The sequence below is a fragment of the Saccopteryx bilineata genome, chromosome 10 (genome assembly GCF_036850765.1).
Source record: "Saccopteryx bilineata isolate mSacBil1 chromosome 10, mSacBil1_pri_phased_curated, whole genome shotgun sequence".
Classification (NCBI taxonomy): domain Eukaryota; kingdom Metazoa; phylum Chordata; class Mammalia; order Chiroptera; family Emballonuridae; genus Saccopteryx; species Saccopteryx bilineata.
Window position 1 is genome coordinate 29,420,824 of NC_089499.1, and position 20,515 is coordinate 29,441,338.

Consider the following 20,515-nt stretch of genomic DNA (forward strand, 5'->3'; position numbering starts at 1 on the left):
GGCATACCTATGACAATAACAGTAAATTGACAAGAACATTATTTTTTCTGAGTACAGTACTAATTCAGAATCCTTCTCAACACAAAGTTCAACAGTCATTTCTTCATTCCGTCACTTGTTCATATATTCATGCAACAAATATTTATTTTGTGCCTCTTCTGGGATCCAATATGAAACAAAATGGACACAGCCCCTGTCTTCATAAAACTTATGCATTTTAAGAAAGATAGGCATTGAAACAAGTAAGTTCAGTGTGATATAATGTGGCATGAAAAATGAAACATTTTTTGCCATAGTCAGTTTAGGATTTAGACTCTTCTTAAGCTCCAAGCTTAAACAAATATATGCCAGAATTTACATAGTTAGCTGTAGATGGCCTTTCATTTACATTGGCCATTCCTATGAAATGTTCACGATAACTGAGCACAGTGCTACCCTAAGAACAGAGAAATTATTATTTATATATATATATTATTTATTGATTGATTTTAGAGAAAGAAGGGACGAGACAGAGACATTGATTTATTGTTCCATTTATTTATGCATTCATTGGCTGATTGTTGTATGAGCCTGGACTGGGGATCAAACCCACAACGTTAGTGTATCAAGGGGCTACTCTAACTTACGGAAGTACCCAGCCAGATCAAAGCATTTGTAGATGGCATAATGAGGATGACAGTTTCAAACTGATTGATTTTTCTGGTTTGCAGTTTGAATGTGAGTGATGTTAGGTGTTCCGGTGAACTCTCTGAGTGGCCTACACAAAGGTAGGAATGAAGATGGCACATATACGATCTGTTGTGGATGTCTCTGAAGTTTCTATTGAGTTGTACCCATTTAGCTACTTAGAATGTGGGGAAAAGGAAAGTTTTAGTTTTTAGTGAGTCCAAGTCAGAGAGGGGGAGAAAATTGGATATGTTAGCTTGGAGAGTTGTAGCCAAAAACGAGGTGAAACTAGAAGAGTTCAGGATCCAGTCCAGTTTGCAGGTAGGTAACAAAACCTCAAAGACAATAAACAGGACTAGAATGTGATAATGGATACACAGTGGTTTTCTGTCGAAATACAATCTTTCTCTCCACAATCACTCTACTTTTACCAAAGATATCCACATTAACACTAATTCATTTGGAAAATATGTCTAGTCTCATTAAATATTGCCTAGTTATTTAAATACGTAGAGCAAAAAAAATAGTAATTTTATGCATGCTGTTAGATGTAATATTTCAGTTAAAGTTTTGCTAATATTCAAGAGGCTTTACTGGCTCCCTAAAGTCAACTTTAGTTTCTTAAAATTGGTAATAATCTCAAATTAGATTTTTAATAATCTCTTTAGGCTAAAAAGCATGAAAGTTCAATGAGATTCAAAGTGAGTACACAGTTCAAAGATAAAATTGTTAAGAATTTCAAGAAGGCCACGGAGCATTAAAGCAAGTGTGAAGCCAATGCCCCAGATTCAAAGGAGGTATATCATGGAAGCCATTTAGTTGGCATCCTGAACACTACGGCAACGAGGCAGCGAAAGGTAGAGATGAACACACATATTACGCGTGTATCATATATTCATGTGTACACCCCACTGCCTCATCAAACTGCACTTACAAGTCACAAGTTCAAAGATAAATTATTAAGCATTTCAAGATAGCAAGAGCAGAGCGTTAAAGCAACTGCAGGGCCTTTTTGAGAACAGGTCACATTCCCTCGAATCCAGCCCTGCTCTCACCTTCCACTTCATACCCTCTAGTCTAGCCTCAAGTAATTAGAAAAGCTCTCCGCTCCTTCTTTCTATATTCTTCGGCACATATGAGCCACACTGCCCAGGTGTAGTAAACTGAGGACTGGTGGAGATGATCCGGCTGGTGGCGCTGAGAGAACAAGCTGTTGTCTGGAGAAGGATGTTCTAATCTCATCCACTTATATCAGGAAGGACTGAAGTGAGGCTTAGAGTAGGGTGAGGGTTTAAATGTGAGTTATCTTTTTAAAATTTATTTTTATTAAGTAGAGTTGGCACACAATCTTATAGTGGTTAATTAGTTGCAGATATATGATAGTGATTCAACATTTTTATACCTTACAATTTGATTTCCTCATTAAATGTTACTCATCTTTTTGGAAAACAACTTTATAACCAATTGAATGCCTAAATACAAAGCACTTGTTTAAGTTTCATTTATCTATCGTTTTATTGTCCCAGTGAATATTTGCCAACTTTACTACAAATTGCTAAACAGGTGCTAAAGATTTAACTATGAACAAGTAGATGGAGTTCCTACCCCTTATGCAACTTGAACAAACAGGCAATGAATGACAAGTCAGTGCCACAAGGAATGCCAAGGGGGACATAGCTGGCACTAAGGACATACAAAGCAGGGTACTAACAGAGTTTTGGAGACAGATAAAGCTTCTAGAACGATTACCTCTGCAAGGACACCTGCAGCATGCCTAGGAGTTAGTGGGACTGGGGGAAGGGGACTATCTTGACAAAAAGAACAGCATGGGGAAAAGCAGCAAGAGGAATTACAAATAAAAGAAAATTCAGAAGTGGAACCAGGAACCATGGGGCACCTAGGAGTTCTTGAATGCAGTGGGCAGCCATAATATAAGAGCTTGAGAGTCAATCATATTTCTTTCTCAAAATGACACTCTACGAAGACCGTAAAGAAGTGGAGCCAGCGATGAGAGTAGGTATTTGTGCAGCTCATAGACAGGGACTAGGTGGCAGGCTGAATTACAGAACGGAGAATAGTGAGGTCTGGACGTGAGAAATACTCAGTAGAATTGACAGGACTGGGTGCCTGCCTGGACGTTGAAAGTTTAAGGGAGAAGAAAGAATCAAGAAGAAAGATTCCCCAGACTTCCAGGTCGGTCGCTGGATGGATGCTGTTATTTCCTGCGGATTAAGGAGCCAGAGGTAGCCAGAGGTAGCTGGGCAAAGAGAAAGAACCTGGAGCTGATTATTCCAGGTATCTGCAACTTCCTCTGTAATGTGCCGTAAACCCAAATTTTGCTCCCTATTGGTGCTCCCTAAAAGCTGCCCCCGCGCAGCAGGTTGACAGCTCGGGCGGGCAGCCACCCAAAGCGATTCTTCTCACAAGAGGGAACCCTAGAGCACACCCTCGAAGATGGGACACTGAACATTTTAAAAAACAGGAAGCTTCTGAACGTCCACGCTACCCAACCCTCAAAGGTCTGGGAGCAGCTCCACCCCTAAAACCCAACAACTCAAGAGCAGAAAAACGCCAAAGCAGAAGCGCAAGCAGAATAAGAGGGCCAGACTACAAACTCCGCCCTCCCGGGGCGGGACTGTGGGTACCCGGATGTCGGTGCCGGCCGAGGGTGCGTCACGCGAGGACTCCCGGAGGGGCGGGGCTCTGCCTGCGCCAGCCAGCCAATGGGCGAGCGCGGATGCGAATTTCGAATGTGGTGGCGGTAGTCGACGCGTGATCGGGAGCCGCGCTTTTTACCTGGAGGGTCCCGGAGTACGGAGGGCGTTCCGAGGGACGGTTTCTCGAGCCTTGGAATGTGAGGACGGAGGCAGCCGCGGCAGAAGAGGCGGCCGAGGTAACGCTGTGGACGTACCTGTGGCAGGCGGGTCTCCTGAGCCCTTTCCGGCTAGGCACGTACCCAGCGGCCCGCTGGCTCTGCGGAGAAAGCGGAGGCCGCGGGGATGGTGGCGCCGATCGGAGGCGCCGTGACCCCTGTTCCTCTTCCCCAGGTTCTGTCGTTCTAAGGTCGGTGGCCAGAAACTCAGGCTGTGGAGTCGGACCGAGCGGGTGGCCTTCTCGGCCTTGCCACCCGACCCACGCCTCCCGACGGTCCCGTTTCCTCTTCTGTTCAGTAAATGGGGACCCGAACCTCCTGCCTGCAGCCTTGTGTGAACTACGGGATGTGCGAGCACAGCATGGGCGGTAGTTAAAGCCGGGCTCGGCATCGGGCCGCCCAACCCGGCAGCTGTCTGGGGTGCCGCCTCCGCTTTTGCCTGCTCGGTGCCCCGGGGAAGCCGGCCGGGCCCGCGCCCCCACCCCACCCCCGGCGCCCCGGCGGCAGGACCTGGGCGAGAGGAGTGGCGGAGACCACACGCTCCAAGTCCTTTTGAATCCAGACCCCCAAACCCTCGCCGATCGAGACTGTCATCCCGCAGTGCGGCCTCCCGTCTTCAATCCTTCTCCCGACCACACCCCCTGCTAGTACCATCCTCCGCCTACGCAGGAAATAAAACTTACGGCAGAATGTTTTGTGACCTTAAGTTGATGAAATTTGATCACACTTGGTTTTTAAAATAACGAACTTGATCGGCTTAATCTGTTCGAACTTCAGAAACCACATTGTGGTAACGTGTTTTGTTTTGTTTTCTGTTTTTTACAACCACAACGTAAGTGCTTTAAAAAATAGTTGTGCTTGCTTTATTTAAGTGAGATCTACAATATCTATTAGGCATAGAGGAAAATAAGTAAGGCCTGGAGAAAATCCTCAAGAAAAATGTAAGTTTCAGGAATATATTTGACCAAGAAGAGATGAAGAGAGCCTTTGGAGTATATAAATTGTATATATTTATAGATTGTTGTAGGAAACAATTATTTTTTTGCAAGTTGAAGATCTGCAGAAGGGTAATCTAGGGCACTGACCAGACTTTAGGGTGGGAGGGATAAATGTATCACGTGACCGAGACAAGCGTCAAGAGTGAGTCTTAGACGGATGTAACAGAGGGAATCTGGTCCTTTTTAAAAAATAAAACAGCATTCAGACTTAAATATAAATAAAACAGAAATAATGTAACTTATTTATTTTTTCTCTGCAGAAAAAAGATGTTCATGGAAAGTGGTTTGACATGCTTAGTAGCACAATACTGTGGCCCATCTGATTTGCCACATTGAAAGATTCAAGTACACTTATGTGTTAATATACCCAACAGCATATTCCTTTCCTATAAAGTACCTGAGGAAGATGATATTATGCCAAAAATATTAAGATTTAAAAGCTGCAAAATTTAGGTTTTTACTAGGTTATGTGCTTTGAGCTAATTCTTCAGTTACTAAGTCTCTATTTAATCATTCTTTAGGAACAGCCTGTTTTCAACTTATTTTATATTGTCTTTTAGAAAAATAATTTTTTTTTTCCAATTCTTAGCAGACAATGGCCAAGGAAAGGAGCCTCAAAAAGTCCTTTCAAGACAGTCTTGAAGAGATCAAGAAACGAATGAAAGAGAAAAGGAATAAAAACTTGGCAGAGATCAGCAAACGAAAGTCTTTCATAGTTGCACCTTGCCAAATAACCAGTAAGATTTTCATGATGTCCTTTTGTGTCACTTTTTAAGTTTGGATTTAATAACTAATAAAACAATTTTTCTTCATCTTCTTTTAGCCAACACTTCTACTCTACTAAAAAACTACCAACACAACAACAAAATGTTAGTCTTAGCTTTGGAAAGTGAAAAGGCCAAAGTGAGAGAAGCCCAGGACATCATCCTGCAGCTGAGAAGAGAATGCTACTGCCTCACCTATCAGTTACATGCCCTGAAAGAAAAACTTACTTCACAACAAACAGAAGAACCTGCTCAGGTATTTTCATTACAAAGGCTGAATTTCTTAGGAAAAAATGGTAGAGTTATGAATTAGTAGTTTAGGTCAATTATGTTAAATTGATTACTGATAACTGTTAATCAGTGCTATATATCGTAGCTTTTCTATGTAGTTTTGCTCCATCCAGTGGGGTTTTATAAGTGCTTTTAGAGAATCATTTTTACTTGCTAGCTGGCTAAATAAAGATTATACATGATTTCCCAAACAAGAAATATCCTGAACATCTTTCCATCCTTAGTCTGATTCTGTCTGTGTCCAAGGATATATAGAAGGGCCAGACGAAATATGACAGACATGGAGAAAGCAAGCTTGGGTTAGGTAGCCTTTGTGTCTCATTGCACGTTAATCCTGAGAAGAGGAATGATGAGCTGGTTTCTTCTTTCCTTTTCCCAGAAGCCACCGCCAGGGTAACTCATGGGGCAGAGAAAGAGAAAAGCAGTGTTGAGTGTCAGGTTTTAACAGAATTTTACTTTCTTCCCTGGTGGCCATTTGTTTGCTGTGCCAGTGAAGACAGTTGTGTTAAACCAGAAAGAAAGCCAGATCATAGTGAGCAGGGTCGGGATATGGATCTGAGAAAGGAATTTGTCACCTCTCGGTTGACAGGTCTAAGTGAAAGAGTTGCTTCCCTGCAAGTAAGGTGATTCCACATTTTTTCTATGTGTGATAAGTAGACTATATAGATATAAGTGATATAGACTATATGTGATATACATAGATGTATATGTACACACCCACGAACAGATACACACACATGCGTTATATACAGTGTAGTATAGAATTATCCCTGTAAAGATTAAATTATTTCTTTACCTTTGTGTGAGGGTTAGATTATATAATAAAAAATTTTTTCTTTTCCTTGTCTGTCGACTAGTGAGGGAAAACATTCTTCCAAAGATACTTGAATCTTCTTCTTTTTCCAAAGTTTTTGCTAAAATTACATATAGAATAGCATAAAATAAGTACTATGAGATAATCACAAAATACTAGAAGCAAAATTCTGTTACTACAAGCCTTTGACATTTATCAATGATTTTTTGAGTATTTATTGAAACATAAGTGACTGGGCGGAAGTATTCTTAGCATTTAAAACATGAGTTTGTTTTCTGCCATATCCTTGTTGCATGTCATTCATTTTCAAACATCACACTGCACTAATGCCTTCATGTTTAACAAGGCAATTTAGCAATGATGGAGAAGCTTAAAATGCTTTAATAAGAAGATGCTTTAAGGCCCTGGCCGGTGGCTCAGTGGTAGAGCATCGGCCTAGCGAGCGGAGGACCCGGGTTCGATTCCCGGCCAGGGCACACAGGAGAAGCGCCCATTTGCTTCTCCACCCCTCCACCACGCTTTCCTCTCTGTCTCTCTCTTCCCCTCCCGCAGCCGAGGCTCCATTGGAGCAAAGATGGCCCGGGCGCTGGGGATGGCTCTGTGGCCTCTGCCCCAGGCGCTAGAGTGGCTCTGGTCGCAACATGGCGACACCCAGGATGGGCAGAGCATCGCCCCCTGGTGGGCAGAGCGTCGCCCCTGGTGGGCGTGCCGGGTGGATCCCGGTCGGGCGCATGCGGGAGTCTGACTGTCTCTCCCTGTTTCCAGCTTCAGAAAAATGAAAAAAAAAAAAAAAAAAAAAAGAAGATGCTTTAATTAATCAGAAATTAACTTCTAATAGTCTTGTTTCCTACATTTTATAATAGGTCTTTTTAATAATGTTTTTTAATTATACCACTCCGTAGGTAAATTAGTCTCCCCTTAAGTTACCCGATAATAATACTTAGAACATTAACTAGACTGATAATAAATTTAAAACTTTCTTTTTTTAATTGATTTTAGAGAGAAGGGAATGGGTGGGGGAGACAGGAACATCTTTCCTGTATGTGCCCTGATGGGGGATCAAACTGGCAACCTCTGTACCTTGGGGTGATGCTCTAACCATCTGAGCTATACAGCCAGAGCTAAATTTAAAACTTTTAACAGGACTAAATTTTTAGTTGTTTTGTGTCTAATGAACAATTTTGGCCTGCCTATTCATTATAACATCAGCATATTATATGTGTATCAAATTTCAAAAAACAACTGAAGTGAATTAGAATGTCTTCTAAGGAATCAGACTGGAACTCTCACCTTCCTAGTAAAAGTCTGCAAATCCTGTTCTCCATCTTTCCTCTTGTTGCCATGGCAGCTGCTGCTCCCATCAAAGACCAAGCCGTCCCCTTGTGCATCAGTCCCCTTCGTTTCGTCTGCCTAGGGCTTTGCTCCTAAAAGTTTGTACTTTCTTCCCACATTTATCTCCCTTTCTGCTAAATCATTCTGCGTATCATACAAATGTGTTTTATAATTTCTTACCTTAAGAGGAAAAGAGTATAAACAAAACTTTTCCTGATCTCATCGATATCTGCTTATTTCTCTGCTCCATTCACAGAACTTATCCAAAGAGAACAGAGCACTTAATGTCTTCACATCTTCAGCTTCTGTTCACTTTTGAACTCACTCTTATCTGGCCTTTATTCATGCCATTCTATTGTCACAGTATGTTAAGGTCACCAAAACTTTCATGTTGCCAAGTTCAGTGGTCACTTCTTTCTTCTTGACTGAAGTAATAACACAGGGTTTACACTTTGCTAGAAATACTTTGACCACTTAGCTCTCATCATATTCTTCTAGTTCTCTTTCTACCTTTCTCTGGCTGTTCTACACAGTCTCTTTTGCTGGCTTCTTTTAAATGTCAAGTATCCTAGACCCATTTTATCTATTCCCATAGCTTTAAGTACTGTCTATCTGCCAGTAATTTCCCACTTTATAGATCGAGACCTACACACACACAGTGCAACTATTTGATATATCCACTTAAAAACTTATAAAGGATCTCAAACATATTTTGTACAATTAAAACTATTTCTCGGCCCTGGCCGGTTGGCTCAGCGGTAGAGCGTCGGCCTAGCGTGCGGAGGACCCGGGTTCGATTCCCGGCCAGGGCACACAGGAGAAGCGCCCATTTGCTTCTCCACCCCTCCGCCGCGCTTTCCTCTCTGTCTCTCTCTTCCCCTCCCGCAGCCAAGGCTCCATTGGAGCAAAGATGGCCCGGGCGCTGGGGATGGCTCCTTGGCCTCTGCCCCAGGCGCTAGAGTGGCTCTGGTCGCAACATGGCGACGCCCAGGATGGGCAGAGCATCGCCCCCTGGTGGGCAGAGCGTCGCCCCTGGTGGGCGTGCCGGGTGGATCCCGGTGGGGCGCATGCGGGAGTCTGTCTGACTGTCTCTCCCCGTTTCCAGCTTCAGAAAAATGAAAAAAAAAAAAAAAAACTATTTCTCCTCCCACCAAAGATATTGTGTACTTCTACTTTTCTCCATAAGTCTTACCCATTTGTTAACTCAAAACCTTAAGAAGCTATCCTCTTCCTCATCGTCTCCACCTCCACCTCTGGTTCGTCTGAGTGCACTTCACTATCCCAAGACCTGGCCCCGTTTTAATCCATGTTTCACACAGTCGCCAGACTGATCTTTTTAAAACTTAGATCGTTTACTTTCCTGTTTAATATTTGAGTGACTTCCCATCACACTTAGACTAAAATACAAACTTACAGCTTCCAAAGTCCTGCATTATCTGGCCTCTACATACACATTTACTGTTCTTCTCAGTGATGACGCCCCAGGAACAATGGTCTTTCTTTTCTAAACACAGCAAGGCTTTTCCTACATCATGATTTTTGTATTTGCTGTTTCTATGGCTTTCTCTTTGCCCTGCACTTTCCGGGGCTCCCTTGCATTCTTCTGATTTCAGATGAAAGTCACCCTCTCTAAAAGAGCCTCTACCTCAATTACTGTCACTTCACCTTGAGTATTTCCTTCAATAGCACTTTCACTATCTGAAATTATTTATATATGTGTCTTCTAAAAAATTTTTTTACCAGAGTATAAATTTTAAGAGTGTAGGACTACCTTTTTTTAATGTGGCTACTATAGACCCAGTTCCTAGAACAGCGTGTGACACCATGATAGACTGTCCAAAAGTATTTATTTTTTAATAAATGAATGCTTTGTTATGAATATTTCAGTTTTACTAGTGTTTTCTTTCTTTTAATACATCAATAGAACCATGAAGTAAGTTCCTCTGGAATGGACTCCAACGGTGACTACCACTCTGGGGATTTTTCTGGCAAGGATCTACCGTTAGTATCAAATTTGTTGTTATGCTTATTCATACCAAAGGAGATGTAATTCTGTGATCCATTTATGAAAGGGAATTTGCTCATATGAAAGGGATTGACTCATATTTTGACTCTGATGGTCTCTCTACTGAGAATATATTTAAGAAAATTTGATTTGCTGAAATTCTGTTATATATAGCCAAACCAAATCTTTCTTATACCTTTTTGATGTCTAAGGATAAGAAGCTTTCCTAGAACTTTTAAATCATTCCCTTTGGTTATATTTTTCTTATTTGTTTATTTGTATTTTTTAGTAGAAAGAGAGTAGGACAGACAGAGATAGGAAGGGAGAGAGATGAGAAGCATCAATCATCAGTTTTTGTTACAACGCCTTAGTTCATTGGTTGCTTTCTCATATGTGCCTTGACTGGGGGGCTACAGCAGAGCGAGTGACCCCTTGCTCAAGTAAGTGACCTTGGGCTCAAGCCAGTGACCATGGGGTCATGTCTGTGATCCCACGCTCAAGCCAGAGACCCCGTGCTCAAGCTGGATGAGCCCACGCTCAAGCCAGCGACCTCAGGCCGATGCTTTATCCACTGTGCCACCAGCGGGTCAGGCAAAACCAATTTTTTTTTTTTAAAGTAAAAGGTGAGGAGGCAGAGATAGATTCCCGCATGCGCCCCGACCGGGATCCACCTGGCAAGCCCCTTACCAGGCGATGCTCTGCCCATCTGGGGCCGCTACTCAGTTGCTTGGCAAGCGCCTGAGGAGGAGGCCATGGAGCCATCTTCAGTGCCCGGGGCCCACTTTGCTCAAACCATTTGAGCCATGGCTGCAGGTGGGGAAGAAAGAGTGATAGAAAGAAGGAGGGGAGTGACAGATGGTCACTTCTCCTGTGTGTCCTGACTGGGGATCAAACCCAGGACTTCCACATGCCAGGCCATGCTCTACTGCTGAGCCAACCAGCCGGGGTCCCAGCTTATTCTTAAATATAATCAGATCCCATAAACCCTCTTGCCCTTCTCTTGAATCAAGTGTACTTTACTTATGAATTCTTGAGGTATAATTGTATATAGTAAAATACACAGATGTGAATTATACAGTTCAGTGAGTATGGCTAATGTATAGTCAAATCAAAACCTCAATTAAGATACAGAGCATCACCATCCATCCAGCCTGGGGCTCCTCGGTCTTAACACTGTTGACATTTGGGGCCATTCTCTGTTGTAGAGCTGCCCTAAGCATTGTGGGATATTTAGCAACATCCTTGGCCTCTACCTACTATATGCCAGTAGCACTCCTTTCCTGTTGTTATGAAAACCAAAACAGTTTACAGGCATTGCCAAATATCCCCTGGGGCGGGGCGGCATAACTGTCCTTAAGTCCAAACTACTGCCATAAGCCATTTTCTCAGGTCCCTATTGAGTCTGTCCCCTGTCCTCATGGATGTAGTCACTAATACGATTTCTATCCCCATGTTAATTTTAATAATTCTAAAACTGTTGAACTTTAACATTTGACAAAATATTTATGTATTAGGCAAAAAGTAAGGTGAACTAATTGAATCTTAAAAGATTTCTAAAATTGTTACTAGTTTGTTATCATAACTCTGTTGCCTCTAAACCTATATTTAAATTTTGATGTATAAAGGTGAAAATTCTCTACAGTAAATAAAGAATAAAGTTATAATAAAAATGAAATAGCCAGTAATAGTATTAGAGCATAAAGTTTCTTTTTCCATGTACCAAAGAGGGACAAGAACTTTTTAAAAAACGAACAGTGGTAACTTCAGAAGAGTCGGTAGTTAAGCATTATATAAGCAGGTACTACCAGAAAAATCACAGCTCAGGCTCCTAAAGAGGTGACTAATCGAACTTCGTTTCTAAGTCAATTCTGATTGGCTGTTCCATGAAATTATGAGTTATGGCATGCTTTAAAGATGAACTATCTAATTTGATATGTTATTTCAGTAGGAGTTGAATGTCAGTCATAACAGTTTCTATGTAATCAGTGTAAATGTTTTTTGGTTTCTTTTGATGTAGAACAGATGTACTGATTTAGAATGGAATTATGAAATAATACTAAAGAAAATTTTAAAATTTAATTTTAAGAAAATCTTAAATTTGTTCTTGTTACATAATTATTAAATTTCTATTTTTCAATGGTATCTTCTAAGGCAAGCTCCTCTTCAGGAAGCTAACCTTCCAGGACAAGGAGAGTCACTCCAAACAGAAGGTAATTCAAGTGAAAATCTGACAATATAATTAAGGGCAAAGTGAGGTCTTTGAGAACAAATAACATAATTAGACTCCTCCAATTTTCCTTTTTAACTTTTTAAGTCTTCTCACCTGGTATTTTTCTGCTCAAAGCAAGTCTGTTTATTTTACACAGAATAATAAGAGTTTTAAATACATCCATTTATTTTGCCAATTCTATAATTAGAAACCTTGGCTATAACTATGGCTGCAATTTACTGAGCCTGACAATGTGTGAAGTTCTGCGTCAGGCATTTTACACACATCGTCCACTTATCTTTCACAAGGACCTTGCAACCTAGGGCCAGTCAGTCCCATTTCATACAGACTCAGAAGTCTATTATCCCATAAGAAGTAACCCAGATAGTAAGAATTAAGGTTTAAACTCAAAGTGACCTCCAAAGCCATGCCTGTCTTTCTGCTTTTAAATCGATGTGTCCCTATTCTCAAAAATCAATCCTCTGCTTGAACCAAACTTTGAAGAAGGGAAAGCATTTGAATAAGCAGCACCAAATATCCTCACTTTTTAAAAAAATACAAACTATATTTCTTACCTGAAAGGCTTTCCAATTATCCCAATTTTACTCATTTCTCAAAGAACAACTTAGCTCCCAGTTTGTTGGTGTATTTGTCCTATTTTGGAATATGAGGTTCTTTTCCTTTCAGTCATCTACCCACTCTGCTTACAAAAACTAGATTCTTGCCCTGGCCAGTTGGTTCAGTGGTAGAGCGTCGGCCTGTTGTGCAGGAGTCCTGGGTTCGATTCCCGGCCAGGGCACACAGGAGAAGCGCCCATCTGCTTCTCCACACACACCCCCCCTTCCTCTCTGTCTCTCTCTTCCCCTCCCGCAGCCGAGGCTCCATTGGAGCAAAAAGATGACCCGGGCGCTGGGGATGGCTCCTTGGCCTCTGCCCCAGGCGCTAGAGTGGCTCTGGTTGCGACAGAGCGACACCCCAGAGGGGCAGAGCATCGCCCCCTGGTGGGCGTGCCGGGTGGATCCCGGTCGGCGCATGCAGGAGTCTGTCTGACTGCTTCCCCGTTTCCAGCTTCAGAAAAAGAAAAAAAAAGAAAAAACTGGATTCTTTTGAAATATTCCCTAATTTTTGTGAGCAGTATAGTTATTCTTTAAATGAGGGGTGCACATAAAACCCCAAGTTAGAATATTTTTGTAGGCTATATAAAATTCTTCTATAGGTCACATCAAAGCTATCAATCGTTGTGAAATAAATTGATAATATTAGTTTCCCAGGTTTTTATTTATATAGTAAATGTGGGGAAACTATAGAATGACTTTTCATTTATTCTATTTTTGACTTTTGAGTTCTAAGATTCTTGAAATTAAAATCTCCATAAAGTAAAACTTTTTCTTGTTTTTTTAATTCTCAGAGCAAATATCTACTGTTCCTCATGAGAGACTGGGGTTTGATTTTGATTCAGATGAAGATAAATCTATTGGTAAGACCTTACCTAGAACTGTATCTCTCCGTCGCAATTTAAAGAAACAGTTGAATAATCAACACCAATTCAACACCTTGGATAATTTTGAAATCAGTCATATATCAGAACAGTCTTTTGGATTGGAAACAATTAGGTTTGTAGACCCACTAGTAAACATGTACGTGTCTGAAAACGTGGAAGAAAATGTTTGTCAGTGGAACAAGGATCAAATTAACTTATCACCAAAGCTGATTCACCCAGAAAGTTCTGCTAAAACAAAAGAAGACATTTTAGAGTATAAATCTGAGCAAACTAAAAATAAACATAGAGATGCACAAGGAAGAAAAAGAGAAGAGAAAAAAAAAGCTAACAGAAGGAAATCAAAATTGGGATCTAAGTATAAACGGAGCAAAAGTAAAAATAAAAAACCTGTTTCCAAAAAAAAGGTGGATAATTTTATCTCTTCCAATGACGCTTACAATTTTAATTCGGAAGAAGGCGTTCATCTCACTCCTTTCCGACAGAAAATGACCAACGATTCTGAGAGAGAAACCAGCAATGTGTCCGACGTGAGCAGCTGTGAGTCAGACGATTGGGGAGACGATTCTGATGACCTCTATGTGCCCACTTGCAAGAACATTCAGAGTCTCACCAGCGAACCAGACAGGAGCCCAGCCACCAGGCCTCGCTCTAAAAGGGCACTGAGAGGTCGGAAGGAAAAAGAGGTGGAGGGTTCTCAGCCAGCAGAGACTCCGACCAGTAAGTGACCTACTGGTTTGCCCGCATTTTTAATGTTTATGATAAATGATCACTCCCGGTGCTTATATACTGTACTTACCATCTGTCTCTCCGGGAGAGCTTAGAGACCTGCCATCTGTCTCTCTGGGAGAAGTAACAGTCAGATTAAATAGTGGGGGCCCAGGGGTGGAAATCACAGTCGTGTTGCTCTGAACTGCTTTAAACTAATTTAAATCCTCTTTCAGAACAAACGGTGGGGGGGATGTAGAAGAGGTGTGGGGGGATGTAGAAGAGGTGTGGGGGGATGTAGAAGAGGTGTGGGGGGATGTAGAAGAGGTGTGGGGGGATGTAGAAGAGGTGTGGGGGGATGTAGAAGAGGTGTGGGGGGATGTAGAAGAGGTGTGGGGGGATGTAGAAGAGGTGTGGGGGGATGTAGAAGAGGTGTGGGGGGATGTAGAAGAGGTGTGGGGGGATGTAGAAGAGGTGTGGGGGGATATAGAAGAGATGTGGGGGGATGTAGAAGAGGTGTGGGGGGATGTAGAAGAGGTGTGGGAGGATGTAGAAGAAGTGTGGGGGGATGTAGAAGAGGTGTGGGGGGATGTAGAAGAGGTGTGGGGGGATGTAGAAGAGGTGTGGGAGGAATAGATGGGGACCTGAGAGGACCTGGCTTGAGTGGCGAGCACACAGTACGATGTACAGGTGATGTGCTCTAGAATTCTACACCTGAAACCTGTGTGATCGTATTAACCAATGTCACCCTAATAAATTAGTTAAGTTTTTTTTTTAAAGAACACATACTATACTCACAAAAATGAGGGGATATTTTATAGCTTCATATTCCTTTTGAAACATCCCCTCATTTTTGTGAGCCGTAGAGTTGAGGAAGCATTTTTACTTTCAGTAAATGAAGCCTTCCAAGACAAGAAAAAACTTTTTTTTTGAAGTTAAGTTGAATTAAAGTATCTTTTATATACTCACTTGAAACATCCCCTTGAATGAAAAATTAAACTTAAATCCAGTGACCTATCATTTTAATGTTTTTGCTTATAATTTCATATTCGATTAGACAGGAACCATGCTTTTAAATAATTTACTAGTTCATAAATTATTATTTAGGCTAATAAGACCAAAAAAGCACTTTCCTCAATTGATGGGCTTATTATTCTATTTATTTGTTTGTTCTGAAAGAGAGAGAGAGGGACAGATAGGTACAGACAGGAAAGCAGAGAGATGAGAAGCATCAATTCTTCGTTGCAACTCTTTAGTCTCCTTAGTTGTTTATTGATTGCTTTCTCATATGTGCCTTGACCAGGGGCTGCAGCAGAGTGAGCTCTTCCTCAAGTCAGCGACTCTGAGCTCAAGCCAGAGACCATGGGGTCATGTCTGTGATCCCACACTCCAGCCAGCAACCCCGTGCTCAAGCTGATAATGGGCTTAGTATTGTTTTATAAGATATTTATAGCCCTGGCTGGGTGGCTCAGTTAATAAAGCATGCTCCCAGGGCATGGAGGTTGCGAGTTTGATCCCTGGCCAGGGCATGTACAAGTATACATTTGAAAATTTCTGTGAGTTTTTAAAAGAAAAGGTACATTCTAAATAGTGTTCATCAAAGTGTGGTTCCTGAACCTTCAACATCAGCATTGCCTGGAAATTTCTTACAGCCGCAGAATCTCAGGCTGTCCCTGTGCATACTCTCGAGTCAGAATCTGCACCTTTTTCCCAAGTTCCTGGGGGATTTGTATATACTTTAGACTTTCCAGAATACAACAACTGATCTGATGTTACTGCTTAACCATATTTTCCAAATTGAAAATTAGAATTAGTACAGTATGCTTATGTGTGTGTGGGGGGGGGAATGAATATTTGCAACACAGATAACTCTGGAGAACAGGTCACTAAATATACAGTTTAGTTTTTCTTGGGGAATGATTTGTTTTTTAAAGCTATTGGAAGAGCTGGTTTGTCCTGCAGTGCCCTTACTGTATGCTAGCTATCAGTCTCCCAATGTAAATGTACTTCCAAAGTAGAATACTCTGGATGCCTATGACAGGAAAAACATTGGGTAACCTTTCACCTACTAGCTTTCCTAAAGGAAACCACGTTTCTCCTGGTTTACACAGCATGATTTAGAGTTCTCATTTACTTAATAGAATGAGTTTAAGTAGCTTTATAAGGCTATATGAAGCCACTTTGGCACTGAAAGAGAGGCCTTGACGATTCTGAAGGGCAAGGTGTGACTAAAATGGAATTCCAGTTTAATTCATTATGCCCAACTATCCTAGAAGAATTTTATTTTTTTTAATTATTGAGACTTTAAACTATTGTGTCAGTTCTTCACATCTACAATATTTCAGTATTAACTGGGATGAAAAAATGATGAACAAGTTACAAAAATCTATATTATAAAGTGCTGGATTTTGTATACATTTAGGATATGTAATTACATACAATATTATTTCCCCTGGGTGTTTTTTTGGTGGGGGAACCCATATTCAGTAAATGTTGTTTTTGTAGGTGCAGTGCCTGAAACCCACCAGTCCCCTCATTTAAGCCTGAAGGATGTCACCAATATCCCCTTGTGTCCTGAAGTGAAATTGAGAAAACTTTCTCTTTCTCCAAAAGAGAATAAAGACAGTCCAGCAGTGTGTCTGCCTAAGCGTAGGTGCACAACCAGCGTGAACTATAAGGAACCCACACTCGCTTCGTAAGTAATTTGTGGAAACTCACTTTTTATTTATTTATTTTTAATTGAGAAGCGGGGAGGAAGAAAGAGAGATTCCCACATGTGCCCCAACCGGGATCCACCTGGCAAGCCCCCTACCCGGTGATACCCTGCCCATCTAGGGTCACTGCTTCTGTTGCTCAGCAACCAAGCTACTTCAGAGCCTGAGGCGAGGCCATGGAGCCATCCTCAGCCACCCAGGGCCAACTTGCTCAAACCATTTGAGCCATGGCTGCAGGAGACAAAGAGAAAGAGAGAGAAAAGGGGGAGGGGTGGTGAAGAAGATGGTCACTTCTCCTGTGCACCCTGACTGGGAATCAAACCCAGGACTTCCACACGCTAAGCCAACACTTTACCACTAAGCCAACCAGCTAGGGCCAGAAACTTACTTTTAATGATATATTTTGGGGGGTAAGGTTATTGAACTTTATTCAAGAATGAGTCTTGCTTGACCAGGTGGTGGTGCAGTGGATAGAGCATTAGACTGGGATGCAGAGGACCCAGGTTAGAAACCCCAAGGTCACCAGCTTGAGCGTGGGCTCATCCATCTTGAGCACAGGGTCGCTAGCTTGAGCATGGGATCACAGACATGACCCCATGATCGCTGGCTTGAGCCCAAGGTTGCTGGCTTGAGCAAGGGGTCACTCCCTCTGCTATAGCCTCCCATCAAAGCATCAGTGAGCAACTAAGGTGCTACAACGAAGACTTGATGCTTCTTGTTTCTCTCCCTACCTGTAAGTCCCTCTGTCTCTCTCATCTCTCTCGCTAAAAGAAAAGAAAAGAAAAAAAAAGAATGAGTCTTATTTGAAATATAAAATTCTGGTAAAAAATTGAAGTGAGAATATTAACACTGGAATATTTTACAATAACTTGACTAAAGAGTAAGTTAGTATTGAGGTGCTAAAGAGCTTTTCTTTTATCTTTATAGGAAACTAAGAAGAGGGGACCCTTTTACAGATTTGTGTTTCTTGAATTCTCCTATTTTCAAGCAAAAAACTCATTCCAGGCGCAGTTCTAAAAAAAAAGAATGAAGCAGAAACGATGAAGTATTTCTTGGATCTACACCCCCTTCCATTGCTCCGAGAGAGATTCTGTGAAATAGCACACAAGTGGGCTGAATTATCGCCATAAGACGTCCTCTTGATGAGACTCTAGATGATGCACTTTTCTTATAACTGTACTTTAAATATGATCTTTTTTCACAAACCTTTAATAGATTTGGCTTTTTTAAAAATATATAAATAACTGGACTTAGGCACTATTATAGATAGATTTCTTATACTGCCTAAAACCTCTAGTTTTAGTCAAAACATATCTAATACCAACATTTTAGAAATTAATAATGATTATTAAAATATTTCAATGATAAGATTCTGGCCCTTTTATTTGTCCCTTTAATGGGGAATACAAGAATGATTTTTGAAAACAGACTGAGGATCTTTTGAAACTCCTTCTATAATATTTGACTAAAATAAATTCTTGACATTCACAGTAGGGTATACCATATTGTTTGTGTCTTCCTTATACCATTATTGTATTTAATTTTTCAGATAAAATGTATATGAGCTCATGACTAAGAGAATTATGGTTGCTTAGGCTGAGGGACCAGGTAAGTAACTCAACCCTGTGTTCTGGGTGTATATTGTTCAAAGTGATAATTCAGCAAAATCACTAGTTATTATATTATGGGCTTTCAGGATACTTACCTAGTCAAAAACCTCAATTGTTAAATATATGAATGCCAAGGGTTTTTTTGTACTTTTGATCAACCAGTGAGAGGGAACTAGTTCAGTCTTGAAAGTTTGAATCCACTGCTTATGTATACCTCTAAACTTTAAAAGCACTGGAGTTGTCCATTTTTAAAGGCAATAAAATTTGTATAAGATAGTGTTTGTTTTTCTTCAAATATTGAAGAGTGTATATCTGGTCATCTTACTTTCACTGTTCTCGTCCTTCTAGGACAATTCTCCCTCCACACTCTTTTTCTTTATAATCTCTGCCTGAAACCCTTAGCTCCCCCACCAGGCTCTCAACCTAACTCCTCTCAGCCATCCATTGTGGAATCTCCAGTCCGTGACCAACAGATTCTGTTTTTCTGGGGAACTCTTCCAACCCTGACCTCAAATTCCCTTGACTATATCTCCTACCTTTCTGCGTTCTATATCATTCACAACCAAATCCTTTCCATCAGCCAGAATTTGACTCCTGACCTCCAAAGCCATGTGCTCCTTTCTGCCTTTAAACTGACATGTCCCTGTTCTCAAATAGCAGTGCTCCCTGATTCTTCTACACTGCTTTCACATCACAGTCTCTTGTTCCCACACCCCTACACCTGTTCTTTAAATTCACAAAAACTCTTGAATGGCTACCTAAATTAAAATGAAATAAAATTTAAAATTTAGCCTGACCTGCAGTGGCGCAGTGGATAAAGCATCAACCTGGAATGCTGAGGTTGCTGGTTCAATACCCTGGGCTTGCCCGGTTCAGGCACATATGGGAGTTGATGCTTTGTACTCCTCCCCCCTCTTCTCTCTCTCTTTCTTATCTCAAAAAATGAATAAAATCTTTTTTAAAAAAATTTTAATTTCTCAGTCATTGTAGCCACATTTCAAAAGCTCAGTATCCACGTAGGGCTAGTGGTTAAGTTGCTCTCTTGGGGACAATGCAGATACAGAATACTTCCATCAGCACAGAGACTTCTATTGGACAGTGCCGTTCTGGGCCCGCAGTGAACAAAACACAGCATCTGGGCCCAGCACACCCTGGCTTGCTTTTGTGTGGTCCACAGGCTATACCTGGTTTTTTCATGTTTTTAACTGTTTGGGAAATAAATCCTGGCTAATCGGTTTTGGTGATTAAAAAATGATATATAAAATTTAACCCTAATTAAGTATTTACATAAAATAACTTTGATTTCAGCTTTTTGGCCTGCAACCTCATATTTATTCTCCAGCCCTTCACTGGAAGTTTGTCAAATCCTGTGCCAGTCCATTTACTGCCGTCACCAGTCTTTCTCTGCTAACATTCTCTGATCTAACTTCGATTCTTCCTTTCGCTTTGTCTTCAAATCATTATTTTAAATTTGGTGATTTTGTTCTTTTAATATTTCTGTATCCTTGCCTTAGCATTTATCTGTAGACTGTTAAAAATTGTTTTGTGTTTTAACATTTTACATGAATGTTCTATTGTATATATATATATATATATATATATTTTTTTTTTTTTTTTTGGTAACTGACTTGTAACTCAACCTTGTTTTTGAGATTTATCCATGTTGGCAAATGTAGATTATTTTCATTGTTATACACTATTTTGTTATATAAATCATCTTTTGAGAAACGGTTTGCTTCCACTGTTTCATTAGTACAGTCTTGCTGCAGGACTATTCTGCGTCCTCGTACACATGTGTGTTCCGTGGAGGGGAAGGCTAGAAATGGGGCGGCCCTCACAGTGGCTGTACCCACGCTCCTGACACAAGGAGCATATCACTCCCCCAACTGCAGTTTACATTTCCAGTTTCCCCGAACAATAGCAACTGGTGTCATTGAACATTAAAAAAATGAGTGTAAAATGGTTTTTAATTTAGATTTTATTGAGTTAATTACTTGTGAGAATTCACATTTATTGATCATTCTCATTCTTTCT

At 41.0% G+C, this 20,515-nt stretch overlaps 1 protein-coding gene and 2 non-coding genes across 9 annotated transcripts; all 3 read left to right on the forward strand.

Moving 5' to 3' along the window:
* Positions 1-3,400: 3,400 nt before the first annotated feature.
* Positions 3,401-19,984, forward strand: SGO1 (shugoshin 1). 7 transcript variants are annotated; one of them, XR_010727332.1, is made up of 10 exons: positions 3,401-3,559; positions 3,714-4,370; positions 5,126-5,273; positions 5,360-5,556; positions 9,662-9,738; positions 11,894-11,952; positions 13,360-14,169; positions 16,663-16,852; positions 17,799-18,479; positions 19,790-19,984. XR_010727332.1 is itself a non-coding variant. In XM_066245567.1 (9 exons), the coding sequence occupies exons 3-9, from the start codon at positions 5,132-5,134 to the stop codon at positions 17,899-17,901; spliced, it is 1,578 nt and encodes a 525-aa protein (XP_066101664.1). In that variant the 5' UTR covers positions 3,401-3,559; positions 3,714-4,370; positions 5,126-5,131; the 3' UTR covers positions 17,902-19,984. The 7 variants fall into 7 exon arrangements, 6 of the variants coding, with proteins under 6 accessions (XP_066101664.1, XP_066101665.1, XP_066101668.1 ...); XM_066245567.1 differs by having other exon boundaries at positions 17,799-19,984; XM_066245568.1 differs by having other exon boundaries at positions 5,129-5,273; positions 17,799-19,984.
* On the forward strand, positions 6,807-6,881 carry TRNAA-AGC (transfer RNA alanine (anticodon AGC)). The gene has a single exon. It is a non-coding gene; the product is annotated as a tRNA-Ala (tRNA).
* Positions 12,675-12,750, forward strand: TRNAN-GUU (transfer RNA asparagine (anticodon GUU)). The gene has a single exon. It is a non-coding gene; the product is annotated as a tRNA-Asn (tRNA).
* Positions 19,985-20,515: the final 531 nt, after the last annotated feature.